Consider the following 19,497-nt stretch of genomic DNA (forward strand, 5'->3'; position numbering starts at 1 on the left):
GAAATGATTCCTGGCAGAGACAATGATGGCAAAATGAAGAAGGTGTGACAGCATGGAGACCTGGCTCCGGGAGAAGTCCACCAGGAAAAGGACGTGGACCACAGAATGCAGGGGGTGACTAGAGACTGAGCTGGGCACTGGGTACAGCAAGTGGTGTGCGAGGTGGGGTCAGTCAGACGGTGAAAAATCTTGAGGGTCAGGCCTTCATCCGAAAGGGTGCTGTGCTCAGGGAACGGTGGGGTTCAGGAAGGTGAAGCCCCTGGAGGGGAGGTATGAGTAGCCTGCTGACTCTGGGGCACAGCAGTGGGGAGGAGAGCAGGAAAGCAGGAAAAAGGAAGTGCGCTGTCCTCCAGGTGGCACATGGGGGCGGCACAGAGGTAGCAGAATCCCAACTTCCAGGCACCTCAGGGTTGCGGGGGGAGGGGGGGGTTCCTGCAGGCTGGACCTATCAGGCGGAGAGAGCGGAGTCCTCCTCCTTTCCAGAGTCCTCCAGAAACCAGTCTCCCGCCTCCCTCCACCCAATCACCAAAAGGCCTGCCTTAGGCTCACCAGGAGCCCGACCGGTCCTGCCGTCCTCCCGGGAATCTGGGTCGCCCTACCCCCTTCTACCCTCAGTGCCCTTCACCTGGGCCCAGAGGCCCCTTGCTGCCTGCCGTCCTCCCGGCTGCCTGTGAGTCTGGCTCTCATCATTCCTCTGGCTTTCCTCTGCCCCAGGCCCTGAGAATCCAGCGTCACACAAGTCTTGGTTTCAGTCAGCTAAGACGAGTCTGGGGCTGGAGTTGCAGACATCCCCTGGCAGAAACTGCGTAATCAGGAATCAGAGCAGAGACAGTGGGCTCTGCCTAAAAACCAGCGGGTTTATAATTACAGGGGTGCTGGGAAGGACTGTTCAAACAGGTCGCACCAGTTCCTCATTTATCCTCTGGGTGTAAACAGTCTGGAACTGCCTTTCACAAGGACACTGGAGAATGTTTCCTTCTCCGACTTTACAGCCTACTTACCTTGGCCAACTCCATTCTGTGGAACACAGTGGCCAAAGGCAACAGGAAAGCTGGAGGGTCTCCGCAGGTCAGTGGGACCCCCGGGATCCCAGGTGGATGAGAGGGAGTGTGAATGCGGACGTGCAGCTCCTCCCACCTGTTGGCCCCAGTGCCAGCTCAGTTACCATTACCTGTGTGAACTGCGGGCTCAGGTCAGAGGACCTATAGGGTCATCTCACGTACATCTTCCATGTTATTCCTTTTACCCTTCTCTTTGGTCGGTGACCATCGAGCCCATCTCGCAGACAAATTGCGTGATTACAACCAAAGTCCCAGGGTAACCAGTGGCCCAAGTGAGAAGCGAACCAGGCAGGAACACCCAGAGCTCACGCTCTCCCGCCCTGTGCTGCCTTGGCCCTGAGGCATGAACCTCTTCCCTCCAGTGGCTCATCTCAACATCACAAAGAATCCCTGTGGACTTTGGATGTCCCCAGGAACCCCAGTGAGCTTCTGGCTGTCTCACTGCTGACTTGATGCACAACACAGATGGTGCTCCTAGGCCTGCGGCCCGGACCACCCTGCCCTCCCCCAGCCAGCCCCTCTGCCCATGCCACCCCCAGACGGCCTCACTGCCCACCGTCCTGGGCCTGGGCAGGCCAGAGCCCGCAGCACACAGGACACCACCCCCACACGCCTTCCGATGGTGCCGCAGCACCTTTGTCTTTCTTCACCGCTCTTGCTCAACTGCCTTCCACTCACTGCGTCTCGTCAGGCACTCAATAAAAATGTGAAAGGTAAAACCATAAAGCGACTCGAAGAAAATGTCGGCAAATATCTTTGTGACTTAGGGCAGGGCAGGATTCCTTAAACAAAATTTCAAAAGTAAAAGCCATAAGGTTACGCACACACACATCCGTGTGTGTGTGTGTGTGTGTGCGCGCGCACGTGTGTGCGTGTCCAAATAAATTTTATTACTTCAAAAATTATGGATTTCTCTTCAGAAACCAATATCATGGACAAAGCTAACAGATTCAAATACTGTCTACTAATCTGTCTAAATTGTCCAAATTGACAAGGGACTAAAATCTGGAATATCCCAGGAAATCCTACATATCAACATGAAAGAGACACCCCCGGGGAACACGGGCAAAGGTATGAAGTGGTAACTTCAGAGAGAAGTGGAAGTCCATGGGGCTAAAGGCCTGAGTGAGATGCTCACACTGTGGGACTGCCCATGAGAGCAGCAAGGTAGCTCTTTACCTGTACAGACTGGCACACTGTAGAGAGCGGGAAATGCCAAGTGTGGGGCGGAGCTGGGCACACAGGACCGCTTCTGAATACAATGGCGGAAACCAGTCTGGGGCAAGCCTGTGACAGCCAGGCGGTAATTAAGTCACTAAGCATACACATGCCCTAGGAGGACCCAGCCACATGGCTCCGGAGTTTTATCCCCATAGATATGTTGGCTCAGGTCACAGGGCACGTAGGGGTCGGTCTCCTCCTTGGGGAAAGCATGGGTGAATGTGGGGGGCACCCCAGTGTGGCAGCAAGAAAAAAGTGCAGGACTGTGTAGACACCGCAATGGAACAGACCTCACACACAGTGCAGAGAGGAGAAAAAGAAACAGAACGGCAGGGCACAGGATGCCTTGATGCAAATTAAAAATAGCTGCACATGAAGCAAGGGTACAGTTTACAACACATGCTCACAAAAGCCATAATATTAGAAAGGGGGAGGGATTAGGTGCCAAAAGCAGGGAAAGGAATGGAGAAGGAGGTGGTGCTGAACGAGTCCCGTCCTACCTGCCCCAGTTTCAGCTCTCTGCTAAGGCTCAGCTGGTCTTCCCCACAGAGGCTACCCTGACACCGCCTGCCATCCCTGCCGGACCACCAAGGGGGCGGGCCTGGATCGCCTGCACTAGCAGACAGGCGACACCAATTCCCCACCACGGGGTCCTGCTGGCTGGTCCACCTGGGGGCCACGAGGGCCCTTCCAAACACTGTCCCCATGCCCCACAGTCGTAGCTTGTTCCACATGGGTCACAAGTGTGCATGTTAGCCTCCCTGCCCCAGCTGGACTGCAAACCTCTTGGTAACAGGCGCCGCACACAGTTTTTCCATCAGTGGCAGCATCATAATAGAGCACACCTACCCTTTGCCAGGCAGAGTGCTCACAGCTCTACATGCAACCTCATTTAATCCTGTGATGATCCCAGGCAGGAGGATTTTACAGAATAGGAAACAGGTTTGAAGAGGCAAAGTCACCCATAATCATGCAGCCAAAAGGAGGCAGATCCCACCTTCTAGAACCTTCCTCAGGCTGAGAATAGAGAGCATGTAGAATGAAGACTTAACGGGTCCATATCAGGTGATGTGTATGTTTCCAACCAGCCCTGCAGGTTCCAGGAAAGGCCACAGAGTTCAAGACTGTGACGCAGTATATGAACCCCACTCCTGAATCCCCCTGATTCCTCTTGGTGCCGGTGAGGCTCATGCCAGGACCCCCAAACCTGTAAACTACTAAGACCGCTTGACAAACATGACCTTGATTTTACTCTCAGAACGCTCATGCTCTTTAACCTGTGACTCTGAAGTCCCAAGCACCAGAGCTGCTCCCTCTACACCCTGGAGAGGCAGGTCCAAGAGTGACCCAGCTGTGCCAAGCTGACTGGACAAGAAAGAAAAGCCACTGGTGGTGCCCCTCCAGGCACGTGCACACAGTCAGAGACCAACATTCTGTCCAAAGCTGCTACAGTATGCCCAGAGGCTCCAGGAGCTTCTCAATCAGCCTGAAAGATAAGGATGAAAGACAAGCCTGAAGAGGTGGCCATCAGCCCCTGGCCCTCTCTGATGAGGCCACCTTCCCTCTACCCCTGCTCACGAGGGGAGCAGCAAAGAGCTGGTCCTGCCCTGAAAGAAATGACCAGGTCTCTCTGCCTGCGCTTCTATCCCTTCAGTTGTACGGTGGATTCTGTGAGGATGTATGCACTGGTAAGTTCACAGCATAGGGTGGGTCTCTTCCCAGTCAGATGTGCTCTTAGCCTGGGGCAGCCATCACTTGACAAGACCTGCCATTTCCTTTTTTTTGCGGTACGCGGGCCTCTCACTGTTGTGGCGGAGCACAGGCTCCGGACACGCAGGCTCAGCGGCCATGGCTCACGGGCCCAGCCGCTCCGCGGCATGTGGGATCTTCCTGGACCGGGGCACGAACCCGTGTCCCCTGCATCGGCAGGCGGACTCTCAACCACTGCACCACCAGGGAAGCCCCAAGACCTGCCATTTCTTCATCTTGTCCCTCCAGACACAAAATGAAGAGAAGGGACAGGATTAGGTGACCTCCAAGAGACCTTCACAATTCCAGGTATCTGGCTGGCTACATGGCTGGCGACCTCCCGAAGCACTCCCAGCTCTCAGTTTTTGAGGGTCTGGCAACAGCCTCTTGCCACTCACAAATACGGGGTGAACACCTACTGCGTGCCAAGGACTATGAAAGGGACTAGGGATGCAATGGTGAACAAACTGTCATCATCCCTACCTTTGTGGGACTTCGGTCAAGTAACAGTTACAGACGGTGGCAATTCCTGGAAGGAACACTCCAGGAGATTGGGACTGCCTGGAGGAAACGATGTTTGAGGTAAGAGCCAAGGGACCTCTGGGGCAAGGCCACTTTCTGAAGGCTTGAGGCAGCATGTTGAGGCCCACAGAGCATGAGCTATACGCGATGCCACCCCCTCCATGAAGGTGCCCCCTCCCCAGCAGCTCATCCCTCCCTGTTACTTTTGCCGCGATGTCTGCTGTCACATGCAAAATGTGGTAACACACGGGTTTTGAGGGCAAGGACTGTGTCTTTATTCTTCTCCATCCACCATGCCAGGCACACAGAGGGCACCCTGTAATATCTTCTCAATGCCCAAATGATACTGGGAGCAGAGATTCCGTTCCATGTAGACAGGAGGGGACTGAGAAGTTGCTGAGTGCCCAGCTAGAGGCACAGGCAATGAAGTAAGTCACGATCCTTTATTTATTGAGTTCTTAATCCAATGAGTCCCTTGAACTCTCCCCACAAAAGCTAAAAAGGATCACCTCTCAGCACATCATCAGATATTAACTCCACAGATGACAAGTGAGCAACTAACACTTTTGCCAAGCACAAACCAGCAGGAGAGCCTCGCAGTTCCTTCATTGCACTTGCACGGCTTTCAGTGAAATTCCAGTTCCCAGTCAGTTTATCTCCACGTCCCGCCATGTCCAGGGAGGCCGAGACGGCTGCAGGACTGGGCCTTTCAGTGCCACTACTTCCCCACCTGCATTCCCTGCGGAGTGCACAGCAGAGGCCATATCCGTACACACCAGCAGGGCCTCCCGTCTCAGGCACCCTTCTTCAATCCATCCCAACCCCTACTCTGAACCTCCCTTTCCAAAAAAGGGGTCACAATCAATCTTAAGGTTGTAAAATCTGTGATGTGCTTGAAAGGACCAAGGAGTAAGGCGTATCCTTGGGGAACCATGAACTCGTTGCCTTGCTCTCAAACTGTGCTCTGGCAGTCCTCGTTTCTACAGGATTCCACTTCCAGTTCTCCAACCTACCTTCCAGCTCACCCACCATCTGGGCTCCCAATTTGTCCTGCACTGGAACAGAAGGTCTAGGATCTCCTCACTTCAGTGCTCCCCTGAACCTGACCTCACCGGGCTCCCCATACTGGAAACAGGGTAATGCAGTTTACCTGGCAGGGCCCCAAGAGCGTTAGACATCAAGGCTCCTTGCTGGCCTGCTGCTGCTGCTGTTTACGTACAGCCTCAGTTTCCAGCCACCTTGAGCCTGACCTGTGTGCTGACCCAAACTAGTCCTGTCACTGCCTCGGGCCTCAGTCCCAACTCCTGGTTTTCAGATCTCATCCCCAACACTTACCAGCCCTATCCCCTGTTCCTAGAATTTGTATTCATCAAGTAGGAGGGTGAAGAAATTGTGGCTCATCACCCTTGCTGTTTGAGAGTTTTAAAGCACAAATCCCAAACTTCAACAATGTTAAAAATAACTGCATTATCAATCTTTAATCTAAATGTTCAAAATGACAAGCTGAAAAATGGATGAAATGGAAAGTGAGAAATTCCAGTTCTCAGATCTAACTCAAAGCAGAATAGATAATAACATACAGAGGAAGGATGTGTTTAAACAAAGTTATTTTAGACCTGAACTCCTCCTCAAGACTGGTCAGCCAGGCTCACCGTGCTCTGCCCTCTCGGCACACGTTGCTCAGATGTCAGGATAAAGGCCCAGCGACGCCTGGGGACTTGTTCCTGAGCACAGCACATGCCCCACCTGTGAGCCACCACCCCGAAGACCCTGCCCTGGAGCGCCCAGTCTCCCCAGCATGAGGGTACGTGCACACACTCATGCTTCAGCCAGGCGTCCGGGAAGCAGCCTGAGCATACGGCTGCCTGGTGACCAGGTCGCTGCCCCCTCTTATTCCCCCTCATGCTCCAGTAGGTGCTGCATGAGTGGCACCTCCTCGCTCTAAGGGCTGCCGCCAACCCTGACGGTGAGATAAGTTCCGGCTCTGTTAAGTAAGGGCTCGCTGAAGACCAAGCCGCTTTCGGCAGAAACTCTAACAGTGAAAGGAGGCAGGGATGGTTAGAGAGGTTTCTGAAATCGGTGAACCCCCCCGGGGTAAAAAGCCAAAAGACCTAGTGTGGAAATCATCAGATTGGAAAAGTGGGAATAAATAGCACTTCCTCCAGGGAGCACCCCGCTTCCACCATGTCCACCCCCTCCCCAGCTTGCTGCTTCCACAGCACCCCGTCCCTCCCCCTGCTCCCTGGTTGAACTTCCTGACTCCTGTTAAAAAAGAAAACCCTCCGCCACAGGACACGAGCGCCTCCGCCCCATCGCCATGCCTGGGTCCTCAGCACCAGGCCCACCGTCCACACCCACACATTGGTATAAAGGTGTCTCAGTGCAGCCAGGCCACCACAGGCTAACTGAGCGCCCAAGACTTCTCCAGTTCTAAAAGCATGCATTTCTATTTGTTACTGAGTAGAAATGGAAAACGTTTTCTCCTACAGGGCTTACAAAAGTTACTTTGACATCACTGAAATCAAGAGAGAAAATAAAAATCTATCTTCAGAGAATAAGCTTGACAGCAAAACATCTTGAGTGTTTGAGTCTCTCAAGGCCAGAGCTGAGCAGCTCGCTAGCTGGCATCTAGAACAACGGCATTTAGGCAGGGGAGGGGCAAGCCTGCATGGACCAGGTGAAAGGCCACCTGATTCGCCCGTCTTTGCCTGTCTCCACGGGTGCGGCGCTCACACGTGAAGAGGTGACGCTTTGAGACCACTCGGGCTCGGAGCCATTCGGACCCTGGCGCTGCGGGTGTTATCTATAATTCTCACAACCATCCTGGGAAGTAGGAATTAGCAATGCCATGTTCGTGCCTAGGACAGTGAGCAGGTTACTTCTCTTCCCTGAGTCCTCAGGGTCACACACTAAGAAACGCTGGCACCAGGCCTGAACCCAGACAGGACGCTACTTCCTCACGCCGAAGCAGAGGCATTTAAGTACGTGGCAGTCACTGCAAAGGAATACCTCTCTACTATAAGGAGCTCCCAGGAAGCTGAGAGCAGAGGCAGGAGAGCAGTTCTAGAGAGCAGGTGCTTGGGCCCAAATCCCAGCTCCACCCACTGCTAGCACCATCAAACCACCCGAGCCTCAGCTGCCCCACCTGTAAAATGGAGCTCACAATCGCAGAGGCAGTCGAGAGGACTGAGCGCCCCCACGTAAAGCAGAGTAGGTGCCTGGCACAGAGCAAGTGTGCAATAAATGCTAGCCGCTATCACTGGTTTTCATTGCTAAACTTCTTGTTGTGGGTTAACATTCCCACAGAGAGTACCCAGACCATAGCATAGAGCTTATGGGCACACAGCTCCATGACTTGGCAGTGCGTACACACCCATGCATGGGGTACAAGGGGCAGCGAAAGTCACTGCTCTCCTGGAGCCACCGATGACACAGCACAGTCCACGCGCTCAGGAGGGAGGGCCCTCTTCCACATCCTCACAGCATTTGCCAGATGTAAAAGGCACTCTTGTCTGTTTATTAATGCTGCACCTTCAAGGCCTAGAATAGGACCTGGCACATGGTGGGTGCTCTGTAGGTTTTACTGAAATAATGATTTCTGTTCGGTGTTATGGCTATTTGCATACATACTTTAATTCCAAATACTTGTTTGTAAGCTTCTTATGAGCAGGGCATATCTTATTACCCAGCATCAAACCTTATCCTTTCTCTGATTCACTTGTACATTCAATCAACAATCATTTAGTGTGTCAAGCACTGTGCTAAGTATCAGATTCCCAGGGAAGAATCACGTCTTTGCCCCTAGGGAGTTCACAGCCTAGAGGGAGAAGCAAACGGTACAGCATGCTAGGCAGGCAGGAAGGCTGCCTAGGCCTGCCAGGGAGGACCAGGGAAGGTTGCCCGGAGGAGGGGCTCCCCGGGAAAGAAATGGAGGTCAGGCTGGAGAAAAGACCACCGCCCTCAGCCCCTACCCTCCCAGGCAGGGAGACAGCTCTTGGTGGATAGGAGCCTGGGGGGCTCTGCTTGACTGGAGCCCAGGGCAGAGCTCCTTAGGAAGGGCCAGGTGTCCAGCAGCTGCCAGCACATGCTCAAGTCTTAGGCATGCTAAAGAGTGCGGTTTTACTTGGAAGGTGATGCAGAAAAGTGAAGCTTCCTACCCGGGGCAGGGAGTTGCACAGGTTTGCTTTTCTGGATGGGCTACCCTGGTTGCAGGGTAGAGAACAGATGGAACATGGCACAGGGGAGGCTAGTGCCCTAATGCTTGGTCATGGTTCAACAAATACTAGTTTTCTTGAAAGAATGAATTAATGGTTCTATTTAGAAACTTTAGTGAAATAAAGGTAGGCCACCAGCCTGCTGGGAGCTATGTCCAAGTGCTGTGGAATAGTGATAAGGCTGACACACGCACAGCAAGGCTGCCATGCAGAGAAGTCCATCCAGATCTGTGTATGTGGGAGGTGGCTGGAGAACACATGGAATGGACAACTGCTGCTGAGAGGCAAGGTGACAGTTATTTTCATACACCTCATGCTTCCACTCACGGCACCCACCCAACCGCCCATGACTGCCCGCCACTAAAAATGTTGGCTCTGGGGTCCCAAGACTGTGCACTCATTTTGGGACCCCAGGACTTAGCCCAGGGCCTGGATCGTGGCAGGTGCCAAATAAGGCTTTATGGAATCCATGAACAGGGGGCAGCAGCATCTTCTAAATATGTTACCTACAAAATTGGTCTAAAAGGATGGGAAAAGTACACACCATTTTACACGGATGGCTTTCCAGACAAAATACTGATGCACACGGAGATGTTCTCATTGATGTGCTGTGTCCACAGTGCTTGAGTCTGAGAGGACTCTGCAGGGAGAGCCTTCTCTGAAGGAGACAGCAAATACTAGTCATGTGCCAACTCTTTAGGGCTAACATTCCCAGAACATTTTACAGCAAGATATTTATGTCCTCTTCATCTCCAAAATATCCTTCTCCTCAAAGGCTCCTTGTGCCCACAGAGAGTGCAGTACAGGCCAGCCCCAGTCTGGCTTCAGCCGGGGAGATCTGAGCTCTAATTGCACGTACCACTGACAGCTGAACAGAGCTCCTGCCTCAGGGATGAGGCAGATGCAGGGCCCAGTTCCTGAAATCAGCAGTCTGCCCTCCCAGCCTGGCCTCAGGAGCCCTCAGAGATTCAGGCTGCAGCCCTCAGGCCTGCTGGGGCCAAACCCGCTGTCGTGTTCCCAGAGCCTATGAAGGGCAGAGGGGGGCCAGGCTTCCTAGGAAGCACTGGTAATACTTGAAAAGCACCATGGCCTGCAGCCTAGGCTCTCTCTGTACCCCAGCCCCCAGAGCCAAAGAGGAGACCCAGAAAGAGGGCCTGGAAGTGAAGGACGCGGGGGACACCTGCAGGCTCCCCGCACGAGCCAGGACTTGCCAGAAGCGACCGAGCCACCCATGCCCCACTGGGGAGCCTGTGCGCAGGATGTGCCAGCCTCCAACTTCAGCCAACTGGTGGCTAAAGGAGTCATCCTCTTGGGGAACCACCTCCCCTAGGCCTCAACCTACCTAATCCCACATGACTTCTCACCTCCAAAACAGACCCTTGGCTCCAAAGAGGTCAAGATCCTCAGCCCTCTGCAAGGCCATGCTCATTCCAACCTCCAGACATTGCTCTGGCCTAGAATGCTGTCCCTGCTCCCAACTCATAGCCCAGCCCCACCCATCCCACGTATCTTCTCTGGTGATGCCAGCAGCAGACCCCTCTCCTCTGAACGCCATGACACTGAGAAGCAGAGCTGTGGCTTGGTCTCATTGCCCTCACTCTCCATGGAGGCCACCATCCTTTCTCCTCCCAATACCTTCACTGTGGGAATCAGATATCCACCCCTCTTCTCTTCTGAATCGTTTACTACGGTGTTGGGGATACAGAAAGTGTCCCCTCCAAATGCCCACTAAATACTTCTGGCTGATATTATGTCCCTGTGGGTAATCTCTCCTCCCAAGATCACTACTTGTTCACTCATTCAGCTAGCAAACATCTGAGTGCTTAGTAAGTACTGATCCTGCCTATCTTCCATGCTACCTTTCCTGCCCCCCACCCTAGGGGGAGCCCTACCTCCCCCTCGCACCCCAGCAAATTCTACAGCACCTCAAACAATGATCTGTCTTCTCCCTCTGGGAGCTTACTTCCAAATGTCACAGCCAAAGGCTCCCGGAGGGCAGGGCCATGTCCCTCCTGTGCAGGCACACAGCCAGCATGCAGAAGATGGTTCTGGAATGACCCACTTCAGTTAGCACCTTTTGGTGGGAAGGAGTAAAATTAAGCACAAAAGACTTTTCCACCTCGAGACCGCAAGGCTTTCTTTAGATTGTACAGCTCTGTGGGTCACACCAGTGAGAAGCGGCCTTCCATGGGAAAGAGGGAACTTGCTGGCAGCTTGGAGATGTGCACCTGGCAACGTGCGCCTAAGTCGCTCAGAGACGAGCAGGGCCGGTTCAGCCTGAGCCATCCAGGGCACACCCATCAGAGGAGGAGGGCGGCACTGCTGATTTATATGAGATGAAGAGTAATTTCAGGGACAGCATCACAAGATGAGCAGAGCCTGAAGAATCCTTAGGATTCTTCATACAAGAGATGTTCTTGTCTACTGACATCGCAGTTAAGAATTTAACAGGGTGCCTAAGGGTTTACATCAATGACAGGACTTGTTCAAGCTACTTTACTTAATATATGCTGACAATACACACTGGCAACTTTCACCTACCTTTTTCTTTTTTTTTTTTTTGCGGTACACGGGCCTCTCACTGTCGTGGCCCCTCCCGCTGCGGAGTACAGGCTCCGGACGCGCAGGCTCAGCAGCCATGGCTCACGGGCCCAGCCGCTCCGCGGCATGTGGGATCCTACCGGACCGGGGCACGAACCCACGTCCCCTGCATCGGCAGGCAGACTCCCAACCACTGCGCCACCAGGGAAGCCCTTGAGTCCATCTTTTTAAAACTTGGGCTCCTGTGATCACTTGTCTCTGTTAGACTATAATATCAAATGGAGGGCTTCCCTGGTGGCGCAGTGGTTAAGAATCCGCCTGCCAATGCAGGGGACATGGGTTTGAGCCCTGGTCCAGGAAGATCTCACATGCCGCAGAGCAATTAAGCCCACGCGCCACAGCTACTAAGCCTGCGCTCTAGAGCCTGTGAGCCACAACTACTGAAGCTTGTGCACCTAGAGCCCATGCTCCGCAACAAGAGAAGCCACCACAATGAGAAGCCCGTGCATCGCAACGAAGAGTAGCCCCTGCTCACCGCAACTAGAGAACGCCCGTGCGCACCAATGAAGACCCAAAGCAGCCAAAAATAAATAAAATAAATAAATTTATAATATCAGATGGTATTTGATGTCAGACAAAATTATACACCTAATTAATCTAAGTTCATAGAACTAATGTGTTTTAGTTTCCAGCAAACCCAGGGCCTCACCCTCATCTTTTGCAGCACTTGAGCTTTTTGTAACAGGAAAGCACCCACATGGCGCCGATGTCTCTATTCTTATTTCATCCTGGCAACCTCCCTCGAAGACCAGTATCATTTTCCCTCTTAGAGATGAAAAGCCTGAAGCTCAGATTAGTCAAGCGACTTGCCCAAGGTCACACAGACAGCTAGTAATGGCACAGCTCGGATCAGAACCCAGATCTTTCCAACTACAGAGCCAGTGCTCTTTCCACTAAGCCCACAGCTGCGGAGAAGGTTCCGGGGGTTTTGCCATATGAACGAAGTTTTATCAAACATGGACTTTGCTTTAACCAGCAGGCAGGAAGTAAGTGGGGTTCAGGAAGAGTAACCTCCAAAAAAAAAACCATACACACCACAAAATAATCTGATTAGGAAAGGAATTCCTCATGGGCACAGACTAACAAGAAGATGCTCCAGCAAGCTCAAGGGTAGTGTGTTCAGTCCTCTGGCCACCTGCCTGTACTGTCCAACATGATGTCACATCACCGCCGTCCATTTTTCCATACAAAACTCAAAAGTAATGCCGCTTCTCAGGCCAAGCCCGGTAATTAGTGTACGTCACACCAAGTCATATCAAGGCTAAACGTGGAAAGGAAGCTCTGAGAATGGACAAATTGACAAGACCTTAATTAACACCTCTAACCTCTCTCATTAATCCAACTCTCCTAACAAGGTAAGTTTACCACCTTCACTGAGAGCTAAGCCATACCTGCTGCCACCTAGATCTGACCACAAATGCCTGGCTGGTTTCGGGGTATGTTCATCTCATCCCCCAAATCCCAGCCACAAAAGAGGGAGGGGGTGTCAGACACGACTGGCTTGGTCTCTGTATTCATCCAGAAGAAATCATGGGCATTACCTCCCAGAAGCTGTCGCTGGACACTTCGACTCCAACGGAATCATCATAAGTGACAGACATCTCTTCAAAGGGTGAGGGAGCAGCAGGGAATGCTTAAATTCAGAGGTCAGCTTCAGATGCTCAAAATCCGTAGACAAACCTATAAAAGAAAAACATATCATTGTGGTTTTAAATTCCCAAGGTAAAAAAGCAAGCCACCTCCATTTCACAACTTCCATTTCCATTACTGCCTTCAGTACAGAGCAGTCTAAAATGTCTCCTTTTGGTGGGAGAAAGTCAATAAACTCTAAACTTGGCACTGACATACATGTGTGTGTTATATGCATGTGTGTGTGTATTTCACAGTAACAAGTAAACCTTTCAACATCTTAACTGAGGAGCTCAAAGAGCTTTCTGCAAACAGTCCCTGTGCTTAAATCAACAGACTGATAACCTTAATTGGCCTCATCCTTTGGAGAAGGCGACAGAGAACATGTGAGGAGAACACGCCAAAGCAGAGTCCCTGCATCTCGGGGCTCACTCTGTTCCAGCCTGTCCTACCCATCCGACAGGACTAGGACCTGGGGTAAAATGTGAGTGGAAATAACCCACCTTCGACACCTGACTCCACTCTCCACAGAGTTTCCACCAGGCTTTGCTTGTGTTGGGTGCTGTCTCCCCCTTTCCATGACTGGCTCATTTCAGCCACTGATGCCCCAATTCAGACCAGTTTATTCTGACACAGTCTGTGTGAGGGTCAGTTAGAAAGAGTAAAGTTCTAAATCCAAGCAAGGGTAACAGGGTGATTATTTCCCTTGCCAGAGGGAAGAAGTTGAAGGACCCCCCGCTATATTCACAAGCACAAATCACGTTGATGGAATGACCCGTCCACAACCAGATGAGATTCCCTGACTTCCTGGTGAAAAAGTGATTCCATCCTCCCTTATATATCACCCTGCATTCAGACCACACAGCCAGAGATCTGAAACTTTCCTAACTGCCGCAGTCAGGAGTCCAAAGCCTCAGCTTAGCCAGAGGAGGGAGAAGGTAGGGCAGGGTAGGCAGAGTGATCTACATTGTTACACTTACAAGGTGCAAGACTTTGCTTTGTTCTAGGTACTTTCCCACATGTTATCCTACTTAATCCTCGTGATTCCCTGTGAGACAGTCTAGAAGCAGAGTAAGGAATACCAGCTGCCTGGGCTCTAATCCCAGACCCATTACTCACTAGCTGGGCAACAGTGGGCAAGGTGCCTAACCTCTCTGTGCCTCAGTGGCCTTATCTGTAAAAGAGACAATACTGCAAGGAATTACTGTGAGGGTAAAAATGCAGCAGGACATACAGGGGTGAACAGTACATGGTCTCCAGTAAGTGCTATGTAGTAAATGATAATGTAATTATTATTAGATAGTAATTATTATCACTATCATTACTTTTATCTCTACTTTACAGCTCAGAAAACTGATGCTAAGGGAGGCTAAGTAACTTGTCCACGGTCACCCAAGCAACGAATGGTGGAGACCAGCAGGACACCAACTGTGCCTGTTTGTTAAGGTGATGTTCTCTCTATCATACCAAGATGTTTTCTAAAAATGGTCTCAAATTTAAATAAATCAGGTATCTTACAACCTAAGATCTAATTGCTAATTAAAAGGTTTAATCTGATGTATTTCACAGCTTCCAAACTTGAATACAGCTCTGTACGGACAATAAATTTGAAGTAAAGAGCAAATTATGGTACCTCGAAGCCAAATACTCCAAATGCACGCACTCTGTAACCAGGCAGAGTCGCATGGGTGCCACACACGCACTATTGCAGACAGCATGCTGGCAGGATCTCTGCTCCGTAATCACAGAGGCAGTGTGTCCTTTTCATCCCTGGGATATAAATAAAGGCAAGACAGGCTTCTCTGGCCTGGGCCCTGGTGCTACGTTTCACAGCATTCCCTTCCTGTGGAATCCGATGCTCTTAGCCAGGGCCCTCCTAGAAGCACCTCAGTCCATGATTGCAGCAGCAGAAAGTTTTCTACCCAGAGCAGCTGGTCTCTGCTCCAGGCTCCTCAGGGAATATCTGGGCTTTCGGCTCAGGCTAGTCTCAAAGTGGCCAAATCAAGCCACTGGCTGGGCTGCCTGGCCAGCTCCGGGGAGCAGCTGCAGGGGACAGGTGCAGGGAGATCGGGGGCCTGCTCTGGGCAGAGAAGCAGCTTGACACCTGAAAAGCTCATTTTCAGGAATTCATTTTCTGCCTGGGTTCAGCCCTGGTTTAGACACTAACAGAAGATGAGTTCTGCACAAGATTTATTAAGAGCCTACTAAGTGCCAGGAGCCAAGAAGAGGTTGCCACCAGGCTAAGCACGAAAAGACACAGACTTCTAGGAGCAAGAAACTGAATCACCGGGTACGGATGCCCTGCCCAGTAACAAAACCAAGAAACATCAGACCTGCAGAGGGCACTGGAGATGAGGCATGTGTACACCTGACCAGTGGAAACAAGGAAAGTCCATCTTTCTTTGCCCAAGTCACAGAGTGGCAACTTGGTAATTTTCCCTGTCAGTCCAGGACCTGTTTCTCACCAAAGCACTGTGCTCAGCGACTGCGACATTCCCAAGATCAAGGCCAAGCTGACCCCACCAGCACCCCACGTAGCCACAGCCCAACGTGCAATGACTGCAGTCAGCTCACCTATCTGTGTGTGTGTTGTTTAGAGTTGCTTCTAATGCAGAACCAGCTCCCCCGCACAGAGTCTCAGCTCTTGTTGCCCATCTCCCCACTTACACATTCTCCAAGCTTATATATGGATGTCATTAAGTAAATGCCATAATCTAAGTAAAACAAAATCAGGAAGGCCAATCTCTTTCTGTAAAACTGTGCAAGGCCTTCCATTTATATTAATAACTGACTTTTGGAAGCTCCGTGCCACCACTTCACTTCTGACTTGTAATAATTCAGAATTGATGACACTTTCCTTCTGAAGCCTCAAAGCAGATCTGTTTAGTCTCCTCTAAGAGGTCGGAAGTCAGCAAAGACATTCAAAGTCCTAGAGAGGAAACCGAGGCAAGGCATAAAAAAACCCCAAGTAGACAAAGAAAGTAAGAGGAAGAACTGAAGATCTCCTGCCCAAAGAGTTAGTGAGATAATGTAGATGAAAGCCTAGGATGGTGGCAATCAGGAAAGCTCAGATTCACGAGCTCTACCACTGATGAGCTAGGTGACCATGGGAAAGCCATTCTGTTCTCTGAGCCCCAGCTTCCTGAGCTGTGTTCTACGAGGTTCGAGTGAGGGTTAGACGAAATGGTGCATGAAGGCCCCAGGATCCCAGGTTGCAGCCCATGGCAGGGCCTCCCTCAGTGGGAGCCTCGTCCTAGGTCAACACCCTTGGCTCCAAGTGTCCTCACTCTTCCCTTCGGCTCCACATGACAGCCGTAAGGCAGACAGGAAAAAAAAGAGGGGCCTGGGGGACCAGGGTCTGTACCACAGAGGAAAACCCAACTGTATTAAAGCACCAGTTGACCTGAAAACTCATCTCTGACATTCACAGAGCCACACCAATTTCTGTGGGGCTTGAGGTCAGGCCGCCGCGGTCGCCCAAGCGGAATTCTCAACCAGCATCTCCCAAGGTCCCCCTTTCCTGCCCTGCAGTAGGGGTCCTGCCCAACCGTCCACCCCTCCCAAAGCACCCTGTACCACCCTCAGTGATCCTGGTCTCTCCTCCCTCTCTGATAACCCCTTCTCCTTCTCCCCATCACTGGCACGCCCCATGGTCCATTCTTGAGGCTCTTCCTGTACCTCCCAGCAATGTTTCATCCCTTCTCATGACTTCAAATGTCACTAATATGTGGGAAGCAGTGGCACCTCTTCCAAGAGTCAGCCCCTCAATAAAATAAGAATGAGAATATTTTCCTCACAGGACTGAAGGAAGATTAGAGACAGGGAATCAAAGTCATGTGGCATACATCTGACACCCTAGAAGTGGTAGCCATTGCTCTTAAAATCACCAACCAGCAAACCACCAAAAGGTAGTGAGAAATGCCAGTGACTGGGGCTGGATTTGCTTTTTGTTTTCCCATGATTGTTGCTACTGGGATAAGCACTTGTACGAGGCTTCCCCTACCACCCTGATACTATCACCAGCCCTCCTTCACTCAGCAATGGGGAGGCCAGTCATCACCTAATGCCTGGGAAGACATCCTCATGAGCCAGACACTGCACTAAGTGCCTTGCATGTGCTGGCAATCTGCAAGGGCGCTGGCCTAGGATGAGCTTCCATTGAGGGAGGCCCTGCCATGGGCTGTGACCTGGGGTCCTGGGGCCTTCATTTAATCCTAATGACAACCCTCTGAGGGAAGTGTTAGCAACATGCTCCTTGTTAAAGGGATACTGAGTCACAGAAAGGGTAAGGAGCTTGCCCAAGTGGTGGAGTTGAGATCTGAATAAAGGCAGGTTCACACCAACCATACTCTTAACCACTGACAGTAACTACCTCAGTGCTGAGCTCAAATCTTCTAGAACATAAAATGTGAAAAACAAACACTTGCTGCTGTTTCTTTATGAGTTACTACTAAAGTCCAGTCCTCACGGACAGTCTGCTGATCTTAGCCTTCATGTGCATGTGAGTTGCAACACTGATTTTAATCTGATTTCCCTCACTAATGTCTTGTATAAATTGTATGCGTTGCCCTATGTCCTACCTTTTCATTGCTTAATGGTGTCATCTGTTGCATAAATATTCTTAATTTTAATATAGTCTAACATCAATATTTTCTATTATAGTTAGTGCTTTTTATGTCCTGTTTAAGAAGTCTTTTCTTATGCTGAGGTCATAAAGATATTAATTTACCTTTATTATCTTTTAAATGGTTTTGTTCTGGTTGGTTTTTACTTTTCACACCCAGAAATTATTTTTGTATGTGATATGATATACAAGTTTCATTTTTTTCCATATGGATATCCAACTTTCCAGCATTATTTGTTAAAAAGAGCTTATTTACTTCCATATTCTGCAGTGCCACCATTGTCCACAGATGTGTGGATCTTTATGTAGGCTCCCTATTCTGTATTCTGTTTGTTCTTGTGACAATACCACATTGTCTTAATTACCACAATCTTATAAGAATTCTTGGTATCTAGCAGAAGAAGTCCTCCGACTTTATTCTTCAAGAGCAGCTTGGCTATGCTTGGATGTATGCATGTACGTATTTATTTAGCTGCACTGGGTCTTAGTTGCGGCACGGGGGATCTTTTAGTTACAGCATGCGGGATCTTTAGTTGCGGCATGGGGGAATCTTGTAGTTGCAGCATGAGGTCTCTAGTTCCCTGACCAGGGATCGAACCCAGGCCCCCTGCGTTGGGAGCACAGAGTCTTAACCACTGGACCACCAGGGAAGTCCCACGGCCCTCTGCATTTCCATATACGCCTTAAAATCTCCTTGTTCAGTTCCAACCAACCAACGAACCAACTAGCTCTGCTGGGATTTTGATCAGGATCTCGTTGAATCCTCAGACCACTCTGAGTTAATGGACATCTTTACAATACCGAGTCTCCTAATCCGTGGAATGCATTTCATTTATTCAGGCCTTCTTTAATTTCTCTCAATATTGATCTGTACTCTTTTTATAGAGTTCACGCACACCTTTGGTCAGTGTACTACTCAGCATTTAATATGACATTGATATTATAAATAGTATTTAAAAATTTTTTTCACTTTAACTGTTTATTGCTAACATATAAAGCAACTGATTTTTGTATACTTACCATGTATCCACTAACTTCGCACTACTTATTTCCCTTTTTTGTACTTATTATTTCTAATTATAAATTCATTTGGATGACCTATATACACATTCATATCATATTCAAATAATGACAGTTTTATTTCTTCCTTTGCAATTCTTAGGGCTTTTATTTCTTTTCCTTGCTTTTTTGCACCGGAGAGGACTTCCAATAAAATGTGGAGATCCTTTCTGGTCTCAAAGATGAAGTATTCAACATTTCACCATTAAGTATAATGTTTGCTATAGGATTTTTAAAAAAATATCACTTTTCAGGTTAAGGAAGATTCCTTCTACTACAATTCTACTAAGATCTTTTATCACATATGGATGTTTGTGTAAGATTGGCTTTATTTTTCCTTAAATGTTTGGCAGAATTTGTCAGTGAAATAATCTGGGCCTGGAGTTTTCTTTAAGCAGTCCTAATGACAGATTCTAGTTAAAAAGTACAAGACTATTCACATATTTTCTATTTCTTTGTGATGATTTTGTAAAGTTGTGGTTTTCTAGAGAATCCAATTCATTTTTTCAAATATATTAGCAAAAAGCTGCTTATATTATCCTCTTATGATCATTTTAAAGACTGAAAGACCTGTAGTAATGTTCCCCTTTTCATTCTTTTTTTTTCCCCCTTTTCATTCTTGACATTAGGTTTTTGTGCCTTTTCTCTTCATCAGTCTCATCAAAGGTTTATTGATTATTCTTTTTTTCAAAGAATCAACCTTTTTTTTTTTTTCCCGGCCACGCCGGGTGGCTTGGTGGGATCTTAGTTCCCTGATCAGGGATTGAACCCGGGCCCCTAGCAGTAGGAGGACCAAGTCGTAACCACTGGACTGCCA

The 19,497-nt window shown here is 49.8% G+C and overlaps 1 protein-coding gene across 3 annotated transcripts in view; it reads right to left on the reverse strand.

Annotated features, from left to right (window-relative positions):
- The window catches only part of PACSIN2 (protein kinase C and casein kinase substrate in neurons 2), a 140,069-nt gene that overhangs the window by 27,405 nt on the left and 93,167 nt on the right, over window positions 1-19,497 (reverse strand). For all 3 annotated transcript variants that reach the window (XM_082666510.1, XM_082666508.1, XM_082666509.1), the window contains one exon: window positions 12,910-13,048. In XM_082666510.1, the coding sequence (XP_082522636.1) occupies window positions 12,910-12,969 (60 nt within the window). In that variant the 5' untranslated portion in view covers window positions 12,970-13,048. The remainder of the gene's footprint in view (window positions 1-12,909; window positions 13,049-19,497) is intronic.

This window comes from Grampus griseus, assembly GCF_964374135.1.
Source record: "Grampus griseus genome assembly, chromosome: 11".
NCBI lineage: Eukaryota > Metazoa > Chordata > Mammalia > Artiodactyla > Delphinidae > Grampus > Grampus griseus.